The sequence below is a fragment of the Colletotrichum karsti genome (assembly GCF_011947395.1).
Source record: "Colletotrichum karsti strain CkLH20 chromosome Unknown Scaffold50, whole genome shotgun sequence".
In the NCBI taxonomy this organism is placed as follows: Eukaryota; Fungi; Ascomycota; class Sordariomycetes; order Glomerellales; family Glomerellaceae; genus Colletotrichum; species Colletotrichum karsti.
This window is the reverse complement of record NW_024065950.1, coordinates 288,906-310,553: the sequence shown is the minus strand read 5'-3', so window position 1 is coordinate 310,553 and position 21,648 is coordinate 288,906. Positions and strand designations below refer to the sequence as shown.

The following is a 21,648-nucleotide window of genomic DNA, read 5'->3' as shown; positions in this document are numbered from 1 at the left end:
GAGAAGGGCAAGATGAGTGGTTTGTACATGTGAATTCTGCATCGTCAGCGTCTCATGAAAAACAATGCAATAAACACCGCTATCTCAACGCAATCGATTCTGATGTGACGTTAAGGGATGAATTGTATGGTTCACCACCATTTCTCATAAAGCACACGCCTAGGCTCCAGACCGAAACCTTCCGGAGTAGCAAGCTTCTCTACAAACTCATCTGTCATGGATGGCACTCCACAGACGTACACCACCGCATAATTATGATCTTCCGCGGGCCCCAACGCTTCAACAACATCGTCCAAATTCATCCGGCGAGATTTGAAAGGGACTTCAATCTCATTACACGACAGGGAAGACCCACCAGATGCTGTGGGCTGTTCCGCGACAGCTTCGGATGCCTCCTGCTCCTCTGCCTTTTCTTCCTCGGTCGCAGTCTCGGCAGAGGTTATCGGGTTTTCGGCTTGGTCTCGACCTGTCAAAAACAGTTGAAGGCATCCGCTCACCTTCTCCCGTCCGTATATCGCAGCCAGACGCTCCATGAACAGAATCTTCTGCGAATCAAAATCCTCGGGTACCTTGACAGAATACATGAATTGGACGTCGTATGGGCACTCCGTCTCAGCCAGGTGGCTGAGAATGCTGGCGAATGGGTTCACACCCAGGCCACCCGCCACAAAGACGACGCGGCGGAGGGATGCGAGGTCAACGCCCTGTGGCGGCCAGACGAAAGCACCGCCAACCCGTACCCTTAGCTGAGAACCGATCGACGATTTCTCCCACAGCCAAGCTGCGGGTGGGTTCGTCGACCTTTGCACCGCAAGTTCGAGGTACGGTGAGGTGGGCAGACGAGCTCTGGACGGTGGGCTGGTGATGGTGAAGCCGCCTGGCTTGACAATCCCGGGGACGAATGTATCGAGCCATTGACCCGGGAGAAACTGTTCGAGTTAGCCTTGTCGGGAGGAATGTACGACGCCTGAGAACTTGTGTAGCTGGTATCGAGATGAGTGGGGTGGTACCTTTATGCTCGAACCGTCTGGGATGCCCAAGCGAAACAGTCGAACATTGTCGTTCACTTGATCGATGCGCTTCAGGCTGACGGTATGTATTTGCTGCATTGGGTTGTTAGCATCATAGTTATGAGGTAATGGCTGGCGATCTTACAGAATCCCGCGGCTCGGTCGCTGTGCGTTCAATGTGCGATTCTTTCACAGGCCCCATTTTAAACGCCGACAATGGAAACTCGTAGACCCGGGGACGGAAAACCTGACGAGTTATTCGGATATGAGCTAGTCTTCGAGTTTTTGACATTCGAGGGATTCAGGTGTCGGTGTTCGTCGTTGGCGAGGTTGAACGGCCGGCCCGAGATCGGATTTTCATGACATATGACATATCAGGTCCCGCATGTTAAGCAGCTAAGTCCAGACACCAGCGATGCACCAAAAATCATCTCATTTCAACATGGTTACAGGGCACCAATACTACTTGCTAATATGCTCAACTTTTCATCCTCGCAGATTTGTCTATTTCGACCACACTTGCCTTGCCATATTAAATACACAAGCCCAAGTCATGTACGTTGACGCCACTCCACCGGCTCGCACAGTCGCTTTAAGACGGCTCGGTCCAGTTCACCTGGTCCATCACTTCTCCGGCAGACGGATGGGCATATCCGATTCTCAGACGTAAACGGAGTGGCTGATGAAAAGTTAGCTGCAATGTTGTAAAGTCAAAAAAGGCTCATCAACTTACTCCCTTGGCTCCAGAAACCATCATTCTCTGGGTCGCCTCCGCACCGGGTCCAACATCTGTACTGGAGATGCTCATGAGCTGCAACTTCTGCGTCTTGGGAACAGCTGCCTGCAGTCCCACATTCGACAAAGGACCAGAACCACTGTTTCGGAACCGCGCAATGGCCTGCACCATGCCTTCGGCGTTACGCTGGATCTGGAAGCTGACGTTAAGCCCGTTGTTGTCGTATACTGGCAGACCTGCCGGAGCCTGTGGAGCTGCCTGAGGCTGAGGCGGAGGGGTTGCGGCGGACATTTGTGACATCAAGTCCATGTTTGAACCACCGCCTACTGCGGGCGCAGGAGAGGCAGCGGGCTGGGCGGGGCCCGCAGAGAAGAGATCCATTATCGAAGCAACGTTAGATTGTTGCGGCTGAGGAGAGGCGGATGTAGGGGGCGATGAAGTGCCGCCCAGGATATCAGCGAGAAGGTCGGTGTTGGAGGCACCGCCAGGGGCAGGTGTAGTGGAAGGAGGGGTGTCCATGAGGTCGAACAACAGGTCTTGCTCAGTGGGCTTGACGACGCGGGATCTCCTGTTTGCAGCCTTGGCGGCCTTCTTGGTCGTCGCCGGGCCCAGAACACGGGACTCTTCCTTGATCTGAGGGGGTGGCATCTTTTCCAAGACACCGTTGCGGATCTGCTCATAGGAGAATAGGTTACTGTACTCAACAGCTCTCTGCTGCACCTCAACGTCAAGGCTTGTCTGGTGATTTTCGAGAAGCTGGTGGATTCTGGCGACTTGCGTAGAATCAGACAGCCTGGTGGTTAATTTGACGAGGGCCGTCACGATGTACTCCGTTGATACTTGGGTGGCGTAGTTGCTGTTCAGGATGGTTGTGAACAGATCGATGATCTCGTGGTCCTTGACTTCCTGCACAAGCTCTTCCTCCTCGTATTGGCCTCCCCTGAGGAGGGCGTCACCATACTCGCCGATACACCATGCTCCGGCCTGCGTCAAACTCTCTTGTGTGATGTCCTTCTTCAGATTGGTGTAAAGCTTTTGCACAGCGTATGTTTGCAGCTCGGGTGTGGTCGCTACGAGGCGAATAAAGGATGACATGATGGGCTCCTTGACGTAGTTTCCGGCCAGGGTCAGCACACGAAGCATGGTGTCAACGTGCCAGCGTTTGTTGGGCGCAAACTTGTCGGCAGCGATACCTATTTGACTGGTCATCGTCGGCTTGAACTCGTTATCGGCAACCTCCAAGAAGGCGAGCAATTCCCGAATGAGTACCCGGACATTGCTCTCGTTGATGAGGGTAAAGCTGAGTTCTAATGCTCGTCTTCTGATGCTGATATCAGGATCTCTCAAGCACTCCAGAATCGTGTTACGATGCCTCTGCACGGCGTTAGGCTCGATGGCCACCACCTTAATCAAAGTATTGAGAGCGACATAGCGGATGTTGTTGTCCCTGTTGGACAAGAACTTTCCGAGAATATTGACTCCGAGTACGCGCAGACCGGAATCAGCTTCGATGTCGAGGATCGTGAGGACGGCTTCGTATAGAATCGAGTTTCCGACGTTCTTTGATGAGTCCGTGTTTGTCGCGACCTGGGCCAGAATATCGTTGATTTGCTCAGTAACCTGCGGGTCTCCCAAAGCCAGTACCCTAAGGAGACGCAGGATCTTGACTTGAACGAATGGATCAGTGATGCCCGTAACATCGTGCTCGGGAGCATATCCTGATGTCGCGAGACCCTTCAAGGTCCTGACAAGACCTGGCACAAAAGTCTTGAACTTCTCAATAATGCCTTCCTCCCCACCCTCTTCTTCGTCGGCTTCGCACAAGCTAGTGACCAGTGTCAGACCGCAAAGCAACACGCCGTGGTTTCGGTCGGCCAGAAGCTGGTGGGCCTTGTCGACAAAGTGCTCCTGCAGGTCAGGAACCTTGCGACATATGCGCATGGCACAGAGAGCTGCTTTCCTCCGAATGTAGGGGTTCGATGTGTTAACGCAAGCCTCAACTTCGGCAAAGAGATCTCGGGACATTTCGATTGAGGCAATGTTGCCCAAGGTGCAGAGAGCCAGACCGACCACATATTGATTCGAGTGGGAAAGATCGCTGCAATAAGTCAGCCAGAGCCCAATGCTCGAGAATGAATCCCCTTACTTCTTCAACGAGTTTGTCACCAGCGTCAAAACTTCCTGGTTCTCGTCAAGCAGTAGACTGGTGGCCAGGTGGCCTAGTCGCTTGTCTGCGAATCGCGGCGAAGCCAACAGCTTCAAGCATTCGATCTGACCGAAATGGGTTCGCTCGCCGAGGGTGAAGAGGTAGAGAAGCTTGGCGACATTGTTCCGTCTGTCTCTCGAAGGTCAGCCACGGTCCCAGATGCGTTACCATGGACTTCTCGACGGATGTGTGTACCTCACGCTGTGGTCGCCGCTCTCCTCTCTGAAGCTCGCTCGAATGGAGGCGCTCTCCTTTTGGATCACGGCTCGCTCGTCGGCAATGGTCTTGGCGGCTCTAACGTTGCGGATGAATTGCTTCACTGGCGCGTCACCCAGGTCAGCTCCAAGCCAGCGTTATAGACGTAGAGGGGCAGGGGCTCTTTCGCACAGGAACTCATGTTGGGCAACAAGGCGGCCCGCGTAGGGCCTGGGACAGGCTAATCGAGCCTGCTGTCGAGGTTCACGGAAGGGTTGCAAGCTCGTCGGGAGCTCTCCAGTTGCGAATCGCCAGCGTCCAGGTGTCGGGGTGTCGTATGCGGTCGAGTTCTAACGGAGGACGAATAGACCAGATAGACGTGCCCAGGATGTCAGGTCCGGGCTGGCTGCGGTGGACGTATCGGTGGTGCAAGTGCCCGTCAGGCAGTGGCAGGTCCCAGCGCCGTCACATCTGTGGGGCCGAAGTAGGAGTGCAGCCCCAAATATCAGGCGCGAATTATTCCAGTAAGGGGCCCGATGTGCTTCAGGGGCTTTAGGGGTCTGGCTGCGTGCACTTAGCGGGTTGCGGGCGCTGAACGGGAACCTGGTGCCTCCAGGTCCTGCCCGGTCTGGGACGGTAAGATAGGTAGGTAGGTACCTTACCTAGGTGGATGGTAATATGACACGGCCCAATGACACGTTGTCCAACGGATGCCTTCCATCTCGAACTTGTATGCATTTCCTCCTCTGCAACGCCGCCTTGCTTGTATGCAGGTAAGTGATGATGGCAGATGGGCATCAATTCCTGGTTGCTCGACTTGCAGGAACCCCAAATACCGTCACGAACTCGATGCTGCGTTTAGAGGGGCAGATCGGGGCAGTGCCTGCAGCCCTGCCAAGTTAGATCACTTTGCCGGCTTAGCTTCATTGTTCGAGACGCTCGTATTTCCTCGAGAACACTCATGTAAATGGACCAAGTACTGCCGTCTTCTTTCTTCTCCAAGCCACTTCCGTGGCAACATCACCTCATCTGGCAAGGCTGCATGTCATATGGCAACAGTAAGCTCGAGACCTTGATCTTGCATGTGACATGGGATGACCTCGCACACAGCTTTGGCCGCATGGTGCTAGTTGACTTTTGCATTCGTCGCCCTACAGAAGACCCCCTTCTAAGCGTAACTCCCGCCTCATTGAAATACTTCTTGCGTCTCTGTCTGGGTGTGTGTATTCGTTATAAAAGCATCGTGAGAGAGCGAGAACGAAACAGGCAAGCATGCTGGCAGTGAGACGTAAGCACAGAGTCCTCCATCCCTCCGAATGTCAAACCCGTCCTTTCGTTGGATATTCTCGCAAGGAAACTCCAGTGGGCCAAAAGGATGTATTACCCCCCAACCAGTCCAGACTCGGAGACCTGCCCACGTCTTTCCTCGTAAAGAAACAAACGCCGCGCAGCCAAAGCCGGTGGGGCTTAGCCACAACTCGCTCGAACAACTTGACGCCTTACTTCTGCATCATGAGCTGAACGAACTCGTTGTCTACACCGCCTGTTAGTACCCACAAATTGAACGGCATCCTGACACTGCAACTCACAGTCAATACGCCCATCCCCGTCTTGGTCGGCTTCACGAATCATCTCGTCAACCTCGTCGTCGGTAAGCTTCTCTCCGATGGAGGTCATGACGTGGCGGAGCTCGGCTGCGGAGATGAAGCCGTTGTTGTCGCGATCAAAGACCTATCGATGTAAGTATCATCTGGGGCAGGCGATTCGTAGTCGTAGCCTACCTTGAAAGCCTCACGAATCTCCTCCTCGGAGTCGGTATCCTTCATCTTGCGGGCCATCATGGTAAGGAACTCTGTAACCGGTCAGGAAACCTGCGTTGGCATGGTGTGATGGTCGGAGCTTTCACCCACCAGGGAAGTCGATGGTTCCGTTGTTGTCAGCGTCAACTTCGTTGATCATGTCCTGGAGCTCCGATTCGGAGGGGTTCTGGCCCAGGGAGCGCATGACGGTGCCCAGCTCCTTGGTCGTGATTTGACCTGTCCCTCCTTTTAGCCTTGTCCAACACGTTTCGTTCGTGGCGTTCTTCAGGTGCCGTGGGATAGCAATCGCGAGCGGAGTTCGCGGGCGCGTCTCGAGGGGAGGGAAAGGGGTAGGCACTAACCATCGCCATCCTTGTCCTGTGACGGGTTAGCGAAGGCCACGACAGTCGCCGGAAGCACTCTGCGTCGGCGACAATGGTCGAATGACTTACGAAGAGGGAGAAGGCCTCCTTGAACTCGGAGACTTGCTCTTCGGTAAGGGAGTCAGCCTAGATAGAGGGGTCGCGTCAGTCCAAGGCGTCGGAATGGTTGTCAACAGACAACGATCAACAACCCCTCAGCCGCGGGGTTGGCTTCCAAGGTAACATTGATGCTGGACAAGGCGCAGAGCTCAGGAAAGAGACGACTGACCATGGCGAATAAGGGGTGATAATGTGCGGGCTGGTTATTTGGGGATTCGAAAGGTCCAGGTGGAATGAGAGGCCGAGTTGGTTAGATCGGAGGATATTCGCGAGAGTGTTCGCACGTCTTGGCCAGATTAGATGCTACTGGATGCCTTGGGGGTCGAGCTTTTCTTTAGTGTGCAGCTCGTGGGGAGGGATGGGGCAGGAGGGGGAAATTTCGGGCGATAGGGATAGGGGGCCCGCGGACGCCCAAGGCTACCTAGGCAGGTAGTACCTAGAAGCTGACAGGCTGGAGTAGAGGGGCAGACATGCGGAGGGAACCTGTCGTGGTAGCGGTGGTGAGCCAACTAAAAGACCGGGCTGGACTATTCGTACAGCTGTCTAGTCTTCAGGGCAGTCACCAATTGCATTGAATTATTCCAGGTCAACAATCAACCTACATAGGCGCAGGACGGACCCTTCAACAAAGGGTGACTGCCAGACCTGCCAGGTGACAGCCTGCAATCCCGGCGAAATCCACCTGTTTCTCTTGTACATACCTAAGGTAAGATCAATGGAAGCTGTACTTCTTAATCTCGTTTTCGCACCGTGCTGCTTCACATGTAGAAGATGGGAAGACAGTGCCAATCCAGGTATAAACACCGCTTTCGATACCTCCGTGCGCCTAAATTTACCTGGGTCTCCTCAATGGAACCAAGTAGGTACCGACCCACGCGCGGCTCAGTCCGCAGACGGCGGAACCGTGGCTACCTACCTAGGTACCTTAGTTACCTACCTCAGGTAGGTAGGTACCTCACCAAGGTGCTGCAGCTATGAGACTGGCCCTGACGCAATGCTGCTCCTGGCCGCTGGCATGACATACCTGTTCAATTCATCAATGTATCAATGCACCCTGCTCGGCGAATCCCCGGTCTGTCGCAGCGCATCACCTTACCGAGATTCCAGATAGCTGTCCGTCACTTAGCGACACAAATCACATACCTCCTGCGGATGGGTTGCGAATACCTACTAATGCGACAAGAGCCTAGGTTGGAGCTGAACTTTACCATTCCCGACAGTTCCCAGTCAGCCAGCCGCCCTTGACACTTCCGCACCACTCCTCGGACGGGTACAGACCACGACTCCAAATACCACACGCCCGTGACCATACACTTCCACATCGCAACTTGCTCATGCCAATGGTGCCTCGTTTTACCCCCCGTTCATGACGATAAACCTCAGCGCCCCGCGCAGCGAGCGACAAAGGACACCAGGCTGAGGAGACCACCATCGCGGCCATCTGGCGTCCGCCATGTGGCGAGACCGCACGAACCTGTAAGCCTTCGTCCCACCCCGTCCCGTCTGCGCTTCGCATCCCTCAGAACGCACCTGTGCTCGTCCCGTCTTTCGCTGACACCACAATGTCCCCAGCTACATTTCCTATCGGCAGTCGTACGCACATCATCCGACCAAGCGGACAAAGTACAGCGGTGCAGCCGGTGGGAACAGCTTCGGCGATGCCTTCCCTGGAAGCAGCAGCTATGCCAGTGGGAGCGACGACACTCGCGGCCTCCTCTCGGCAGGTGCTTTCGAGGACGATGGCGACGCCGTCATAGAGATGGACCTCCTGCCCCCGCGATGGGCCGACATATCCGACGAGATTACCGACCTACTTGCCGACATAGCCACTAAGAGCCAGGCACTCGAACGGTTACACCAGAAGCACGTGCTACCCGGCTTCAACGATGAGGACGTGAAGAAGGCCGAAGAGAGGGAGATTGAGACGCTGACGCAGCAGATCACTAAGGGCTTCCATGACTGCCACCGATGCATCCAGAAGGTCGAGCAGATGGTGAGGGAGTCCAAGCACTCGGGGACCATTACCAACGCCGAGGAGACAATGGCGAAGAATATTCAAATATCACTGGCCTCACGGGTGCAGGAGGCTAGTGCGCTCTTCAGAAAGAAGCAAAGCGCATATTTGAAGAGTAAGCGAGGTTCCCACGGTGTCACGACGGCCTGCTGACAGTGACAGAACTCCGCGGAATGAGCGGCCTTGGCGGCGGCGTAGCCACCGCAGATAGGGGTTCAACACCGCAGCCCTCAAGCTCATACATGGACCCTTCGATGCTGGAATCCGACGCCGACAGGTCCTTTTCCCAGTCGACCATTCAAGCAACACAACAGAAACTCCTCCAGTCCAATGACGCAGCCATCATCCAGCGCGAGCGTGAGATCGAAGATATTGCGCAGGGCATCATTGAGCTGGCCGACATCTTCCGCGACCTACAGAACATGGTCATTGATCAAGGTACCATGTTGGACAGGATAGACTACAACGTCGAGCGCATGGCCACCGATGTCAAGGGGGCCGAGAAGGAGCTCGTTGTAGCCGCCGGGTACCAGAAGAAGACGACGAAGCGCAAAATTATACTCCTGCTGCTGATCATCATTGCGGGTCTAATTATTTTGCTGGTGATCAAGCCCAAGAAGCATGGGGACGAGGAATAGATGCCGGGAAAGGCACAAGGCACAACGCCGTAGGAATGAGAGATGAGAGGTGTAAATTAAATGTATGAATTTCTCTTTAGAATAATGTCGAGCGAACAGGATCGCATTTCGGCCCACAATGGTCCTTTTCTCGCGTCTGCCTATCTTGACTGGGTAACTTGCGAATGCTTCTCGCGGCGCCGTTGGCCTTCGGAGCTCGTGATGAAACCCTGTACAGTATGAACAGAAGGCAACAGCTGCTTCTCGGAGATCCGTCCGGCGGTTTTGTTGATCTGCTGAATCACAACTGCTAGCGCAGGCAGGGCCTTGGTTCTGTTATTTCCGGGACGATAGAGGCGAGCCAGACACCTGATGACCTCTCCTCGAAGGGTGGAGGCATTCACTGGAATGCCGCGCTCCTCGAGCTTGGCTAAGAGCTGCACACCCCGTGTAATGGCCAATTCGACTGCTGGGCCAGCATGTGGGCTCCTTTCGGACAAATCCCTGGGACTGCCCGCCTTGAAACCCCAACGGGCAATAGCGACGTGTAGCGCGGACTTGTCAAAGATTTGACGCATGGGGTGGTATGTGTGGGCAATGGGGAGATCTGCCGGAACGACCAAGTTCTCGGTCAAGGCCCCGACATTGGACGGTGGCGCATCCGTGGGATGTACTGGTAGCAAACCACCTGGCGATGCGCTCCTGGCTTCGTGTGTGTCCAATATGGCGAGACACAGATCCTCCAGCTCATCAAGGCGTCCGAACCTGCCAAGACCGAAAAGTGTCTTTCGCCAGTAGCGAGCGGGCACCGGTTTTTGAATCAGCATCAGGCGATTGAGGAAGGCAATGGCCTCTTGCAAGCTTTTCCAGTTTGCGGGGTCCACTTCGAGCTTCCACGGAAGGGTCTCGAGAACGTCTGAGTAGATGTGCTGAAGAGATGCTGCCGAGAGATCGATGTTCATGGACCGCATGTCATCTAGGAGAGCTAGTGCCTGTTGATTTTGGCGTTGCTTGAGACGCTGCTGCAATAGCATGTTTGAGATTGACTCAATCGACTCCTGGGCCATCGCGGGCTGGATCGCAAGCAGTAATCGGTATGTCTGCCGAGCCCCAGACTCGAAAGCTTTGTCGCGAATACTTTGCAACATCTCAGGGTCGTCAAAGACGTCCGGATGTATGTCGGTGTGTAGTAGCTCGTGTAGAAGTTCACTGTCCCCAGCTTTTGCGAAATTCCTGACCGCCAGTGCATATGTCGAATGCCCAATGCCGATATTGACCTTGTGTAGTTGCGTAATACGAGCAATGACACCGTCAGGGGTGGGCTCACGTAAAGCAATTGACTGCAATGACAGAGGCCCAATTTGGTGCACTCCTAGAGCGTGAACAGCATGAATCGCGAAATCCAGAGGCACCCAAGAGCTTGCAAACCACCGCGCGCCTAACTTATCACTGTACCGCCTGCCTGTCGGACTGTCGTCTTCGCCATGTGTGCCGTTCATGGCATCCCATAAGGAGTCATGTTTGACATCCCAATAAGCCGAAGAATTCACGTCCAACACCAGCTGTTCTTCCAGTTCCAGTGAGGTGCCGGGAAAGTATCGAACGAGAAAGCTCAGATATGGCTGAGATTCGGCTGTTAGTCGAGGCAGGTCGTGAAATCGAAGGAATAGTTTTCGCCACTCGGCACAAAGCTCAGACAGACCACTTTCGAAAAGAAGCGGGATAATCTCGTCGTAAAGACCGTGGTGGAAAGTCGAGACGTAAAGCGACTGTAGAGCCTGCTGCATCTGGGTGTCGGTGCTCGTAACAAAATGACGAAGCATGTCGCTGAAGGCCTCCGAGCCTGGATCGAATGTGGGCATAAGTCGTATGTGCCATTGCATCGCTCTCATGAACTGCCCGTTCCGCAGACAGTGCGACACTATCGTTGAATATAAATCCGGCCACTGAACAGATCGGACTTTGAACATCCACTCTGCATACAGAAAGACACGATCAAGTCGACCCTCGTCGTCTAGAGCGGCGTTCAGCATGGCTTTCCAAAGCATTTCTGCCTCTTGACCTTCTGTATCGGATAACGTCTTTCTCACATCCATAGCCTCCCATACCGCTAGCACGCCGGCCTGGCCATGTTCGCGTTTGGCAGCATTGACGAGATCGAGCCAAAACAGGATGTCATTTTCGTTTTCGGAAATGTCGACTAGGCCGAGGTCTGCCTCTCGAAGAAGCAAGTCGTTCGCTTCCCGATCAATGCGAAGTGTCCCCCGATTCTTCGGTGCTTTCTGGTCTCGAGTCGCCGGTTTTGGCCTCAGTAACAACGGGGGATTTTGGGCTGTTGTCGTATTGAATTTCGTGCCGGGTGTGTCAAGAACCGAATGGGAGGAAAGTCCAGTCTGCACTCTGCTATGTACAGACAATTGGGCTGCTAAATGGCGACTATGTACGCCAGGGCTGTAGAAGTCTGTACATGACGTCCTTCGAAGAGACGAGGCCGCTCGTCGATTCGCATCCAGTCCTTGATATCGGTGGCACCAGCCTAGGTGCGCTCTATTCAAGTGACGAAGACATTGTGAAGCCAATTGCATTGCCCTGCGTAGAGAACAACAATGACACGGAGATGAGGTAACGAAGCGCGGGGCATAGCAGCTGGCGCGTTACGTGGGTGCAGATTTCGAAGCTGGCTGCATCTCGAGGCTGAGGCTGTTGAGGGCGTGTAGGTAGGTCTTTTTGGAGAGAAAACTAACGGTCCCGCCAAAAAAGTTCCTTGCCAGCTCCATCCGTCAACGGAATTCGGCTTTGCGCCATTCGTCGGCACGGCACTCAGTAGCGGGTCAGCTTAGTCAGTCGGGCATTTCGGCCCACCAATCCACGGCATCATCCCATCTTCCTGATTGAACCGACCGTCTCTCAAAGTCGATATTCGATAACGCCAACGAAGCCGCAAACCCCCACAGCCCGTCGCGAAACTCGCAATTGAAACGATCAAAATGGCGTATGTGATCCCTCGCTTTTCGAAGAACCTGCGACCGACTAGCTGAACGCCATCGCTGTCAATGGCCGCTTGTTCGGACGCAAGGAACCGCATCGTACGAGAGTATTTCTGACGTCCGCACAGTCTCGTCAACGCGAAGAACAAGGTCCCTGAGCTCCAGAAGTTCTACCAGACCGCCTACAAGGAGCACAACCGTCTCTGGAAGATCGTACGTCGAATTGGCGCAATTAGCCGCTCTCGCCTTCAGCGTCCGACGACCTGCCGACTGATACTGACTCAACATTCGTAGAACCCTCGCAGCCGTGTCTACATGGTCCCCTACACCGTCCTCCTCTGGGGAACCCTCGGCTGTATGTCTCGATTCCCGATTTGAACACGATCGGAAGACTCACATTTCATAGTCACCCTCTACGGCGGTATCCGCAAGGTCGCCGGCTACAACAGCTACTTCGGCAAGAACTAGACGGGGCTGTCCAATTCCAAATGAACGAAGGCTAGAGGCGGATTGTATGATTCGTAGGGGCGATCAATAGACCGATGTGGCACTAGACAAGTCTTTCATTTTGTTGCATATACAAGTCTCGGAAGTGACGTCGTGGCAATCATGGAAGTTTCTTGACTATGCCTGCCGGAATTACCAAATGGCAACCTTTTCCCGCTACTCCTTTTGGCAGAAAAGGTCATCTAGAATACACGTGCTCCAGCATGCGCGTGGCATCAGATCTCACTCGACAATGCGGAAACCACAAAATCCTTCCGTCCTTCGCATCTAGTAGCCGCTAGCTCCGGGTGCCTTCTCGTCCTTCTTCAAGCTCACCAACAGCTCGCGGAAGCGTTCCTTACCAGAGCCGGAGGCACCGCCCTTGGAGCCCTTCCCGCTGACGTCCACCAGCTTGGCGATTCTCTCCCAGCTAGTTCCTCCGGAAACGGTGTCCTCGCGGCTGGACAGGAACTGCTCAGCATCCTTCCGTGTCTGAGAGATTTGCTTCTCCTTTTTGGCATTGTAGTTGTTGTAAAAGTCGTCGATGTTTTCTCTCGCCTCCTTGATGGTCTCCTCGCGCTGTGCTGCAAACTGCTGCGCACGCTTCTCAATCTGCGCGTCTCTCTGTTCGCGCCACTCACGGATGACGGCTGGCTCTTCCTCCTCCTCGACAAAGGCGCTGTAGCCAGAGTTGTAGTTGACGCTAGGGGCAGTGATACCACCGCCAGGGATGGCGCCCGGTGCAACGGCCTGCGGGAGAATTATTAGTCAAGAGCAGTGTAGCCGAGATGGGAATGACGAACCTCGTTCTGGTTGGCAAGATCGGGGAACTGCGACTCGAATGTCGACTCCTCGGCGATGACGTTGCTGCTACCTCCGGCGCCGCCAAGAAGGTCGTCATCGCCAGCTCCGAACGCGACGGCGTCTTCACTCGTAGCGAACTGGTTGGCGTCCTCGCCGAGGAGGGCCTTCTCGCGGGCTAGGAAGTCGTCGGCGGAAGGCGAGGCGCCCGAGTCCTTGATATCGGTCTGGGCTGAGTACGCGTCAGTCAGGAAGGTAATACCATGATTAAGTATACGACATACCACCCGAATCAAAATCCTCCAGCGAAGGGAATCTGTCCGCCATGTTGATGGTATGTGTGTGGAAACAAGGAAAGGAGAAGGGCGATAGTCGTGGGTGTTTGGGTCGGACGCCCGGTGCCAGGAGTGACTGCGATGTACAGGCACTCTACTATTTGGCGCGAAGGAGGGTGTCGTAAGTCGTAATCGCTGGCGATGTTCGAATGAAGATGTTGTGCAGCAACGAAGTAACAGAGTATGGCAGGTTAAGGAAGGTAGGCAAGGTAGGTACGTGCTTCAATGAGGCTACCTTGGCCAGGAGCGGTGATTGCCGTGTGCAGCACTGGGAAGCTGTCCTATCGGATAGTTGAATGTACCCCAGCGTCACCTCGCAGCTCAAAGAGCTCGAGCTGCATGTGGCTGGGGTCCATTTGTCCGTTTACATGCATAGCCCCAACACTGCAAATCGGTTTTCTACCATTAAGAGCAGCCCGTCTGAGCCGTCTACGGATACAATGTTTTGATCTCATTCGACCTCAAAGCTTGATGCCCGTGTCGGTTTCCTTTTTTTCCCAACCAGCAAACTCTTCAATTCATCGCGAAAAGCAGCCCTTCACTAGGCCTCCAGTCTCTCGATCCCACTGATTGCCCTGCTCATACAAAGGCCGCTTCATGCACTGATCCGGACACTTTGCGCAAGCAGGGTGTTTGCTGCTGGAGTTTCAGCCCCCAGTGATTGATTGATCGTAGACCTTCTTCGCCTGCTGGGTTGCAGTTTCCCATTTTTGCACCTCAAATCCCAGACTGCAATTAGTGCTATAAGTCAGCTGCAAGAGGACCGGTTCAACTCGCGACGGAGATCTGGTTCATTCGGCCAACCTAGGTTGTGTTTGCAGCCACACTTGCGCGTCCAATCAATCTCCTGTCCATCGCAAACACGTCCGCGCTGTGCCCTCGGCCATCATGGCATACAACGACGACGCCGTGCTGGCTAAGCTATCAGCTCTGAATGAAAGTCACGACAGCATTGCTACCGCAGCGCAATGGATAATGTTTCACAAGTAAGCTTTCCTGATTTGGCTGAATAGTTTCGGCGAGCTGACACGCCGACCTTTAGGAGACACGCCGATCGCACAGTTCAGCTTTGGCTTCAGCGCCTGCGGGACTCATCAAGCACCAAGCGACTGAGCCTGGTTTACCTTGCAAACGGTAAGTAGACATTTCCTTATGCGCCAACTTGTCTAACACGTTGCAGAGGTCACTCAGCAGTCCAAGGCGCGTCACAAGGAAGACTTCCTGGTAGCTTTCTCGCCCGTCATTGCAGAGGCCACGGCATTAGCGTACAAGGGCGCGCCGGCCGAGATTCAGAACAAGCTCAGAAGAGTGATCGACGTCTGGAAGGACCGCTTCATCTTTGAGCCACCGATTCAGCAGGCCATTGAAGCACGAATTGATGGTCTGTTGTTCCCCTGAGTAATGCGGTATCATACTGACGAAGAAAAACAGAACTTGACAAGGCTCGTGGGACAGCCAAGGCAAGCTTTGGTGGCCCTGCCATGGGTAGCGGCCCCTCCGTGCCGGCCGAGCTCACTCCCATCGCCACCTCGTTCCAAAACGTGTCGAAGCTCAATCTGCCCACGAAGACGGCCATAAGTACCGCCAACCAGGACTTCGAGAAGCTCACGGATCCTTCGACACCTGTGCCGTCAGCCCCAGTCTACGCCGCACGCTTGAATGGCCTCCTTAAGAGTCTGGCCAGCGCAGAGGGCGCCGTTGCTGAGTGCGTCAAGGCTCGCAAAGGCCTCATCGGCGAGCTGGAGAAACTTCTGAGTGCAAACCAAGAGGCGTTGGCGAATGATGAGAAGCAGTACGCCGAGTTGACGTCGCGAAAGGCGGAGACCGAGGAGAAAAGACGCGAGGTCGAGCTCGCCATCATGCGCGGACTGCCGACGCACGAGGCCTCGCAGTCGCCGGGAAATGGGGCATCTGCGAGCCCGGAGCCGGAGAGACCAGAGGTCGAAGCGCTCACGCCGCCGGCCATGGAAACTTTCACGCCGCCGTCCGTGGAAGCCCTGACGCCTCCAGCAATTCATGATGAGCCACCCATCCACGAGCACCCTGAAGCGGACCGCGCGAGATCAGCGTCGAGTCAGGGATTCCAGCCGCCTCCCGCTACTGGCATCGAGATGCTGTCAAACCTTGCATCTCAATATCAGTCCATCCCGGTCTCTGCTAACGGGTCTAATAAGAGGCGTCGAGTTGACGGGGACGATTTTCCTGACCTCGGTAATGACGACGGAATCGACGCCGATGTGGCGGAAATGCTGCGCAAGGACAGCAACGGCAATCCTTGAGGACGTCTTTGTCGCGGACAGTCCGCTATGTAAAAGTCTCGGGACCACTTGAGGGCGATGGCATCAGGAAGGCATGTAATACTACTTTAGACCGCACTTGGGAGGCGTCTTGGCTACTACGACCGTGGTCAAAGACTGGGTTCAGTACAGGCCAATTACGGGACGGGTACTTGAATTTTTGCGCATTTGGGATCTGTTTGGGGGGTAAGACGACAGCACTGCTGGAGCTTCATGCAGGGAGCTATCTGGGGCCGCCTGCACGCGGGCCCGATTGGCGATCGACCAGATCGGGCCCCGTGGCAGCCTCACGGTATATACGTAAAGGAAGCGGAGTATAGATCACCAAGAACTGCCAAGCATTCCGACCGATTCGAGTGCAAGACCTGTAGACGCGCTTTGGTCCAATTCAAGCACGGCATGCCTGACAAAGGGGCCTCCCGTCTTGTTCCCGTCTTCGGCAGAAGCGGAATGGCACATTCGGCGAGAGGCGGTCGGCCCGACTATCGCCGAGTGGCCCGGCTAAGGTAAGGTCGGATAAGGTAGGTCCAGAGGTACCTTACAGCGCGTCCACTGTCAGCGACCCCAAGCCCGTAAATTTTAAGCCCGACCGATGACGGAATCCTTTCTCTTAACAGCCAGATGATGGCTGGATTCATGCGCAATTCGCCCAATTCCTTCGTATGATGAAGCAACGCCATACTCGACCTCCCAACTATGCGCCGCCCATGAGATAGGAAAATTTCGATTCACTCCATTTAGAAATGGCCACGGGAGCAGCCCGAACAGCAGTGCTGCTCCCGCACCGCGTCGGGAGCAGCCAGGCGGGCTCGCTACTGGCGTCCCTACCCGGCTTGCGAAGCACTTCGACGACGACTTCGATCCTACAGCACCCCCTCTTTTCGCACGTCAGGCGCTTCAGTTCCAAACATATCAAACAAGTCGCCGCGCCATTTGTCGCTCGCGGTTACATAGCCGGCCCGCGACCGATAATCCCCTTTCGAAACCCTCAGATACCCCAGCCGAGTTCAATCTTGCGCTATTTCTCGACCGGATTTCACGCGCAAAAAGACCCCCAAACCACGACGCAGGTGCCAAGAACACGCGAAGACGAAAACAACGCAAAGCAGGCCGAGCCAGCCCAGAATGGCGAACACGATGATTTCCAAAAGAGCGAGAGAGCGGCCAAGGCGGCCCAGGTCAACCTAAGTGCCAAGCTATCGAAGGAAGGCAAGACGCAGGGCAAGGCTGGGTTCGCAGAGATATGGCGGTTGATCAAGATCGCACGACCTGAGCTGAGATGGCTTGGGGTCGCCATGATCTTCCTAGTCATCTCGTCCAGTGTCACAATGTCCATTCCCTTTTCCGTCGGCAGAATCCTCGATATCGCAACCAAGGACCCCTCAGAAGATGCCCGCTTGTTCGGCCTCACCATGCCACAGTTCTTCGTGGCCCTGGGCGTCATTCTGACTGTTGGTGCCATGGCTAACTTTGGTCGAGTCATTCTCCTGCGTATTGTCGGAGAGAGAGTCGTTGCTCGTCTCCGATCGCAGTTATACAGGAGGACCTATGTTCAAGATGCTGAGTTCTTCGATGCGAACCGGGTAGGCGACCTTATCTCCCGACTCAGCTCCGATACCGTCATCGTCGGCAAATCCATCACCCAAAACATCAGTGACGGTCTGAGAGCTTTGTTCAGCGGAGGAGCAGGCTTTGTGGTGATGGTTTGGCTGAGCCCGAAGCTCACCGGACTGCTGCTCATCATGCTGCCGCCTGTTGCAGTCGGAGCCTTCTTTTACGGCCGTGCAATCAGAAATATCAGCAAGGGTATCCAGAAGAACTTGGGCACATTGACCAAGATTGCTGAAGAGCGCCTCGGTAACGTCAAGACCAGCCAGGCGTTTGTTGGCGAAGTCCAGGAGGTTGCTCGCTACAACAACCAGGTCAAGAAGATTTTTGCCCTCGGCAAGAGGGAATCCACAGTCGCTGCGACTTTCTTTGCCACAACGGGATGGGCCGGCAACATGACCATTCTCGCGATGCTCGTGGTTGGCGGTAACTTTGTGCGCAATGGTGCCATGACGCTTGGGGACCTCACGTCGTTCATGATGTACACCGCATTTGCCGGGTCCAGTTTGTTTGGTCTTTCGTCTTTCTATTCTGAGCTCATGAAGGGGGTTGGCGCTGCCAGCCGCCTCTTCGAGCTACAGGACAGGAAGCCAGGAATCTCGCAGACGGTCGGGCTCAAGGTACAATCGGCGCAGGGTCCGATCCGATTCTCGAACGTCTCCTTTGCGTACCCTACACGCCCGGCTGTCAAGATTTTCAACGATCTTAACTTTGAAATTCCGTCTGGCAGCAACGTCTGTGTCGTTGGACCTTCTGGCGGTGGCAAGTCGACCGTCGCGGGACTGTTGCTCAGGTTCTACAACCCTACATCCGGCTCCATCACCATCAATGGAGTGGATATTTCCAAGATGAACATTAAGTCGCTGCGGCGCCGCATCGGCATGGTCGCTCAGGAGCCCGTCTTATTCTCCGGCACGATTGCCGACAACATCTCTTATGGCAAGCCCACCGCCACCAGAGCCGAGATCGTTGCAGCTGCCCGCAAAGCCAACTGTAACTTCATCAGCGACCTTCCTGCTGGCCTGGACACCCAAGTTGGTGCTCGTGGTTCCCAATTGTCTGGAGGTCAGAAGCAGCGGATCGCCATTGCGCGGGCATTGATCAAGGACCCTGATATTCTCATTCTAGACGAGGCAACCTCCGCTCTGGACGCCGAGTCCGAGACTCTCGTTAATGCAGCTCTGGCCTCTCTCCTCAAAGGCAAGAACACGACCATCTCAATCGCACACCGACTGTCCACCATCAAGCGATCCGACCTCATCATTGTTCTTTCCAATGATGGCAGGGTTGCCGAAATCGGCAAATACTCGGAGCTCTCGGCCAACATGGACAGCGCGTTCAGCAAGCTCATGGAGTGGCAAATGAGCGGGGGTGATATCCCCGACACCCGCAGCAGCGACAGAGGTCATATCACCGAAGACGAAGAGATTGAATCGGAACTTGAAGGCGAAGAGGCCGAGGAGGGCGAAGAAGCAGAACCAGCAGAGAACCAACAAGGGGAGAAGGTGAAGGATGAGCGAAGATGAAGGCGCGAAATTGTCCCGCAGACGTCGGACAAGGCGTGGTACGTTTCCTAGTGTTTTATATCAAAAGGCTGCTCGATATTTGAGGCGGCTCGCAGTAACGGCGGAAGCGTGCTGCTCGGGGCAGCTCATGCTGTCATCATATCTGTACTACAAGTTACCTTATTCCCAGTTAAACAGCATCATAGACCAACTCCACTCGATCTTACCGATGTCTGGAGACTGCTGAAACAAAAAATGAGATAATTGATCAGGGTGGTTATTCTATAGACCGTCGTATTGCCACTGCGGAAAACTCGCAAAGTTAAGTCAGATAGGTTGAGAGAGATGTCGGGCAGTCAGTGACTTACTCGCAGCGGCTTTGCTTCAAGCCAAGTCTGCGTGTCAAAGCTCTCCTAGCTCCCCCAGCTGGGGGGCAGCTCCCCTGCCGCAAGCGGAATTTATTAGTGAGCATGTCAGGCGCCACAAGGGTGCAATGCCTCCGCCACTTGAAAATAGCCTACTACCTTAGGTACCTTACCTGTGTCTTACTTCAGTACCCTTCCAACCTCAAGGCAGGTAGCACGTGAAAGTCTCAGCAAGGGAGTAAGATTCCTTCTTCGTCCGGCATCATAATTCGAAGTCTCCACGACTGATATTTGAACCACAGGTGCGCTTCGTGTCCCGACTCACAGATCTGTCTGAAATTTGCCAAGTACATCATGGCTACTGAAACCGAAGGCACTTTCGAGGTCGATGGACAGAAGCTCCACAGCAAGACCTGGACAGTGAGTCTACTCTAGACATGCTGCTATTCGGAGCCTGTTCACTGACATCAGATAGCCTCAAGGCCCCATCAAGGCCAAGCTCGTCTTCGTCCACGGCTTCAGCGATCATATTGGACGCTACTATGAACTCTTCCCTAACCTCGCTGGCCGCGGCATCCAGGTCTTCGCCTGGGATCAGCGCGGGTGGGGTCGTAGCGTAACCAAGCCCGCTGAGCGAGGCCTCACGGGTTCGACGTCCCGCGTCCTCGCCGACGTCGCCGCCTTCATCCGCGACAAGCTGTCGTCTGCCACCGATGTTCCCCTCTTCGTGATGGGCCACTCCATGGGCGGCGGTCAAGTCCTCGCGTTAGCCAGCGATCCCCAGTACGACGACCTCGTCAAGCAGGTCCGCGGCTGGCTCCTCGAGAGCCCCTTCATCGCCTTTACGCCCGGCGAGGAGCCCAGTTTCCTCAAAGTTTTCTTTGGAAAGCTCGCCAGCCGCCTTCTCCCTAAGCAGCAGCTTGTGAATGAGATCCCCGCCGAAAACCTGACCCGGGACAAGGCTGTGCAGCAGAGCATCAAGGACGATGAGCTGATGCACAACACCGGCACCCTTGAGGGTCTGGCCGGCATGCTTGAGCGGACAGACGCGTTGGCCCATGGCAAGCTGAAGCTGAGCCCCAACGTCAAGAGCCTCTGGCTGGGTCACGGCACCGAGGACAAGACGACGTGCTTCAATGCGAGCAAGAATTGGTATGGCTCGCAGAGCATTGAGGACTGTACGCACAAGCCGTATGAAGGTGCCTACCATCAGTTGCATGCGGATCATTGCAAGGATGAGTTCTTTAAGGACGTTGGGGACTGGATTCTCGAGCGGGCGGGTGACTCTGCGAGACCTGAATCCAAGCTATAGGAAGCTTTGGACAGCGTTCGCCTAGTCACTCATCGTTGTTACCATAACTGTAATGGTGGTCTTGTCAGACTCTCCAGTGATAGATCCGGCAGATTGCCAGCATCTTTGTCGTTTTTATTGCCCAAGCCTCCCACTCATTGCCTCTTTCTGCTGTCGTCTACATTCCGCGTCGAACCCTCGGAGTGTTGGTAATACGGACGCTTAAAGCCATAATTAACCATTCCGACGCCAGATATGCTCTATGGATAGCGTCCCAAATGGGCTCATTATCCAGATATATCGCACCGCAGTATTCACTTGTTGAAAGCAGGTTCAATATCTTTCATCAGATCATCCCTAGCGTCACAGCCTTGATGAGACACCGGTCGATGGAGACCAAACGGGTGCACCAGACTGGGTCTCGGTCGCGCCCGAATGGGCCCGGGAAAGACGCCGGCATCTCGGCTCCAGTTGACGTTTGTTTCGAAACATAAGTAGAGCCGCGATCCGGAGTTCCCAACGTCATCTCCTTTACCCACACCGATGAAATTGTAATTGTGGCCTTTCACCCCTGGTCTATGAAGCTTCTCGAATTCGAGACGACCCAGACCTCACCAAAACGACCCTGAAAATACATATTGGGCATAACATCACCACCACTTCGGCGAGCCTCTGAGCACATTCCACGGCAAGGATCTATATCTCCGAGGTCCGTTGATGAGGAATCAACATGAAGCCATCCTTCACTTTCTGAGCCTGCTCCACGAAGCCGTCGAGCACACTCTGCAACTGTATCTTTCAACAGGCTGACAGGCGGCTCGCGTCGTTACGACACTCATTGCAACATGCTGAACTGTCGTACTGTCGTGTGTTTTCCTTCCGTTCAACTTCGATGACAGTCTTGTTTAAGACAG

The 21,648-nt window shown here is 54.7% G+C and overlaps 8 protein-coding genes across 8 annotated transcripts; 5 read left to right on the top strand and 3 right to left on the bottom strand.

The window, feature by feature from the left end:
- Positions 1-131: 131 nt before the first annotated feature.
- Positions 132-6,600, bottom strand: CkaCkLH20_11733 (uncharacterized protein; the record flags this gene model as incomplete). The annotated part of the gene is made up of 12 exons (XM_038894447.1): positions 132-929; positions 1,011-1,103; positions 1,744-3,844; positions 3,893-4,081; positions 4,148-4,246; positions 5,651-5,681; positions 5,737-5,878; positions 5,929-5,999; positions 6,058-6,183; positions 6,309-6,324; positions 6,399-6,455; positions 6,511-6,600. 12 exons carry the CDS (start codon positions 6,598-6,600, stop codon positions 132-134), a joined length of 3,813 nt encoding a protein of 1,270 aa, XP_038740295.1.
- A 1,269-nt stretch (positions 6,601-7,869) lies between these two features.
- CkaCkLH20_11732 (snare complex subunit) lies at positions 7,870-9,080 on the top strand (the record flags this gene model as incomplete). The annotated part of the gene is made up of 3 exons (XM_038894446.1): positions 7,870-7,904; positions 8,001-8,557; positions 8,605-9,080. 3 exons carry the CDS (start codon positions 7,870-7,872, stop codon positions 9,078-9,080), a joined length of 1,068 nt encoding a protein of 355 aa, XP_038740294.1.
- Positions 9,081-9,220: 140 nt separating this feature from the next.
- CkaCkLH20_11731 (pentatricopeptide repeat domain-containing protein) lies at positions 9,221-11,371 on the bottom strand (the record flags this gene model as incomplete). The annotated part of the gene is made up of 1 exon (XM_038894445.1): positions 9,221-11,371. One exon carries the CDS (start codon positions 11,369-11,371, stop codon positions 9,221-9,223), a length of 2,151 nt encoding a protein of 716 aa, XP_038740293.1.
- Positions 11,372-11,526: 155 nt separating this feature from the next.
- Positions 11,527-12,514, top strand: CkaCkLH20_11730 (uncharacterized protein; the record flags this gene model as incomplete). Its single annotated transcript, XM_038894444.1, has 4 exons — positions 11,527-11,681; positions 12,175-12,259; positions 12,341-12,401; positions 12,453-12,514. 4 exons carry the CDS (start codon positions 11,527-11,529, stop codon positions 12,512-12,514), a joined length of 363 nt encoding a protein of 120 aa, XP_038740292.1.
- A 306-nt stretch (positions 12,515-12,820) lies between these two features.
- On the bottom strand, positions 12,821-13,660 carry CkaCkLH20_11729 (clathrin light chain; the record flags this gene model as incomplete). Its single annotated transcript, XM_038894443.1, has 3 exons — positions 12,821-13,282; positions 13,336-13,565; positions 13,618-13,660. 3 exons carry the CDS (start codon positions 13,658-13,660, stop codon positions 12,821-12,823), a joined length of 735 nt encoding a protein of 244 aa, XP_038740291.1.
- Positions 13,661-14,556: 896 nt separating this feature from the next.
- On the top strand, positions 14,557-15,947 carry CkaCkLH20_11728 (duf618 domain protein; the record flags this gene model as incomplete). The annotated part of the gene is made up of 4 exons (XM_038894442.1): positions 14,557-14,654; positions 14,711-14,802; positions 14,849-15,049; positions 15,100-15,947. 4 exons carry the CDS (start codon positions 14,557-14,559, stop codon positions 15,945-15,947), a joined length of 1,239 nt encoding a protein of 412 aa, XP_038740290.1.
- Positions 15,948-16,708: 761 nt separating this feature from the next.
- Positions 16,709-19,099, top strand: CkaCkLH20_11727 (ABC multidrug transporter mdr2; the record flags this gene model as incomplete). Its single annotated transcript, XM_038894441.1, has 1 exon — positions 16,709-19,099. One exon carries the CDS (start codon positions 16,709-16,711, stop codon positions 19,097-19,099), a length of 2,391 nt encoding a protein of 796 aa, XP_038740289.1.
- Positions 19,100-19,797: 698 nt separating this feature from the next.
- CkaCkLH20_11726 (hydrolase) lies at positions 19,798-20,755 on the top strand (the record flags this gene model as incomplete). The annotated part of the gene is made up of 2 exons (XM_038894440.1): positions 19,798-19,863; positions 19,919-20,755. The coding sequence occupies 2 exons, from the start codon at positions 19,798-19,800 to the stop codon at positions 20,753-20,755; spliced, it is 903 nt and encodes a 300-aa protein (XP_038740288.1).
- Between the last annotated feature and the right edge of the window lie 893 nt (positions 20,756-21,648).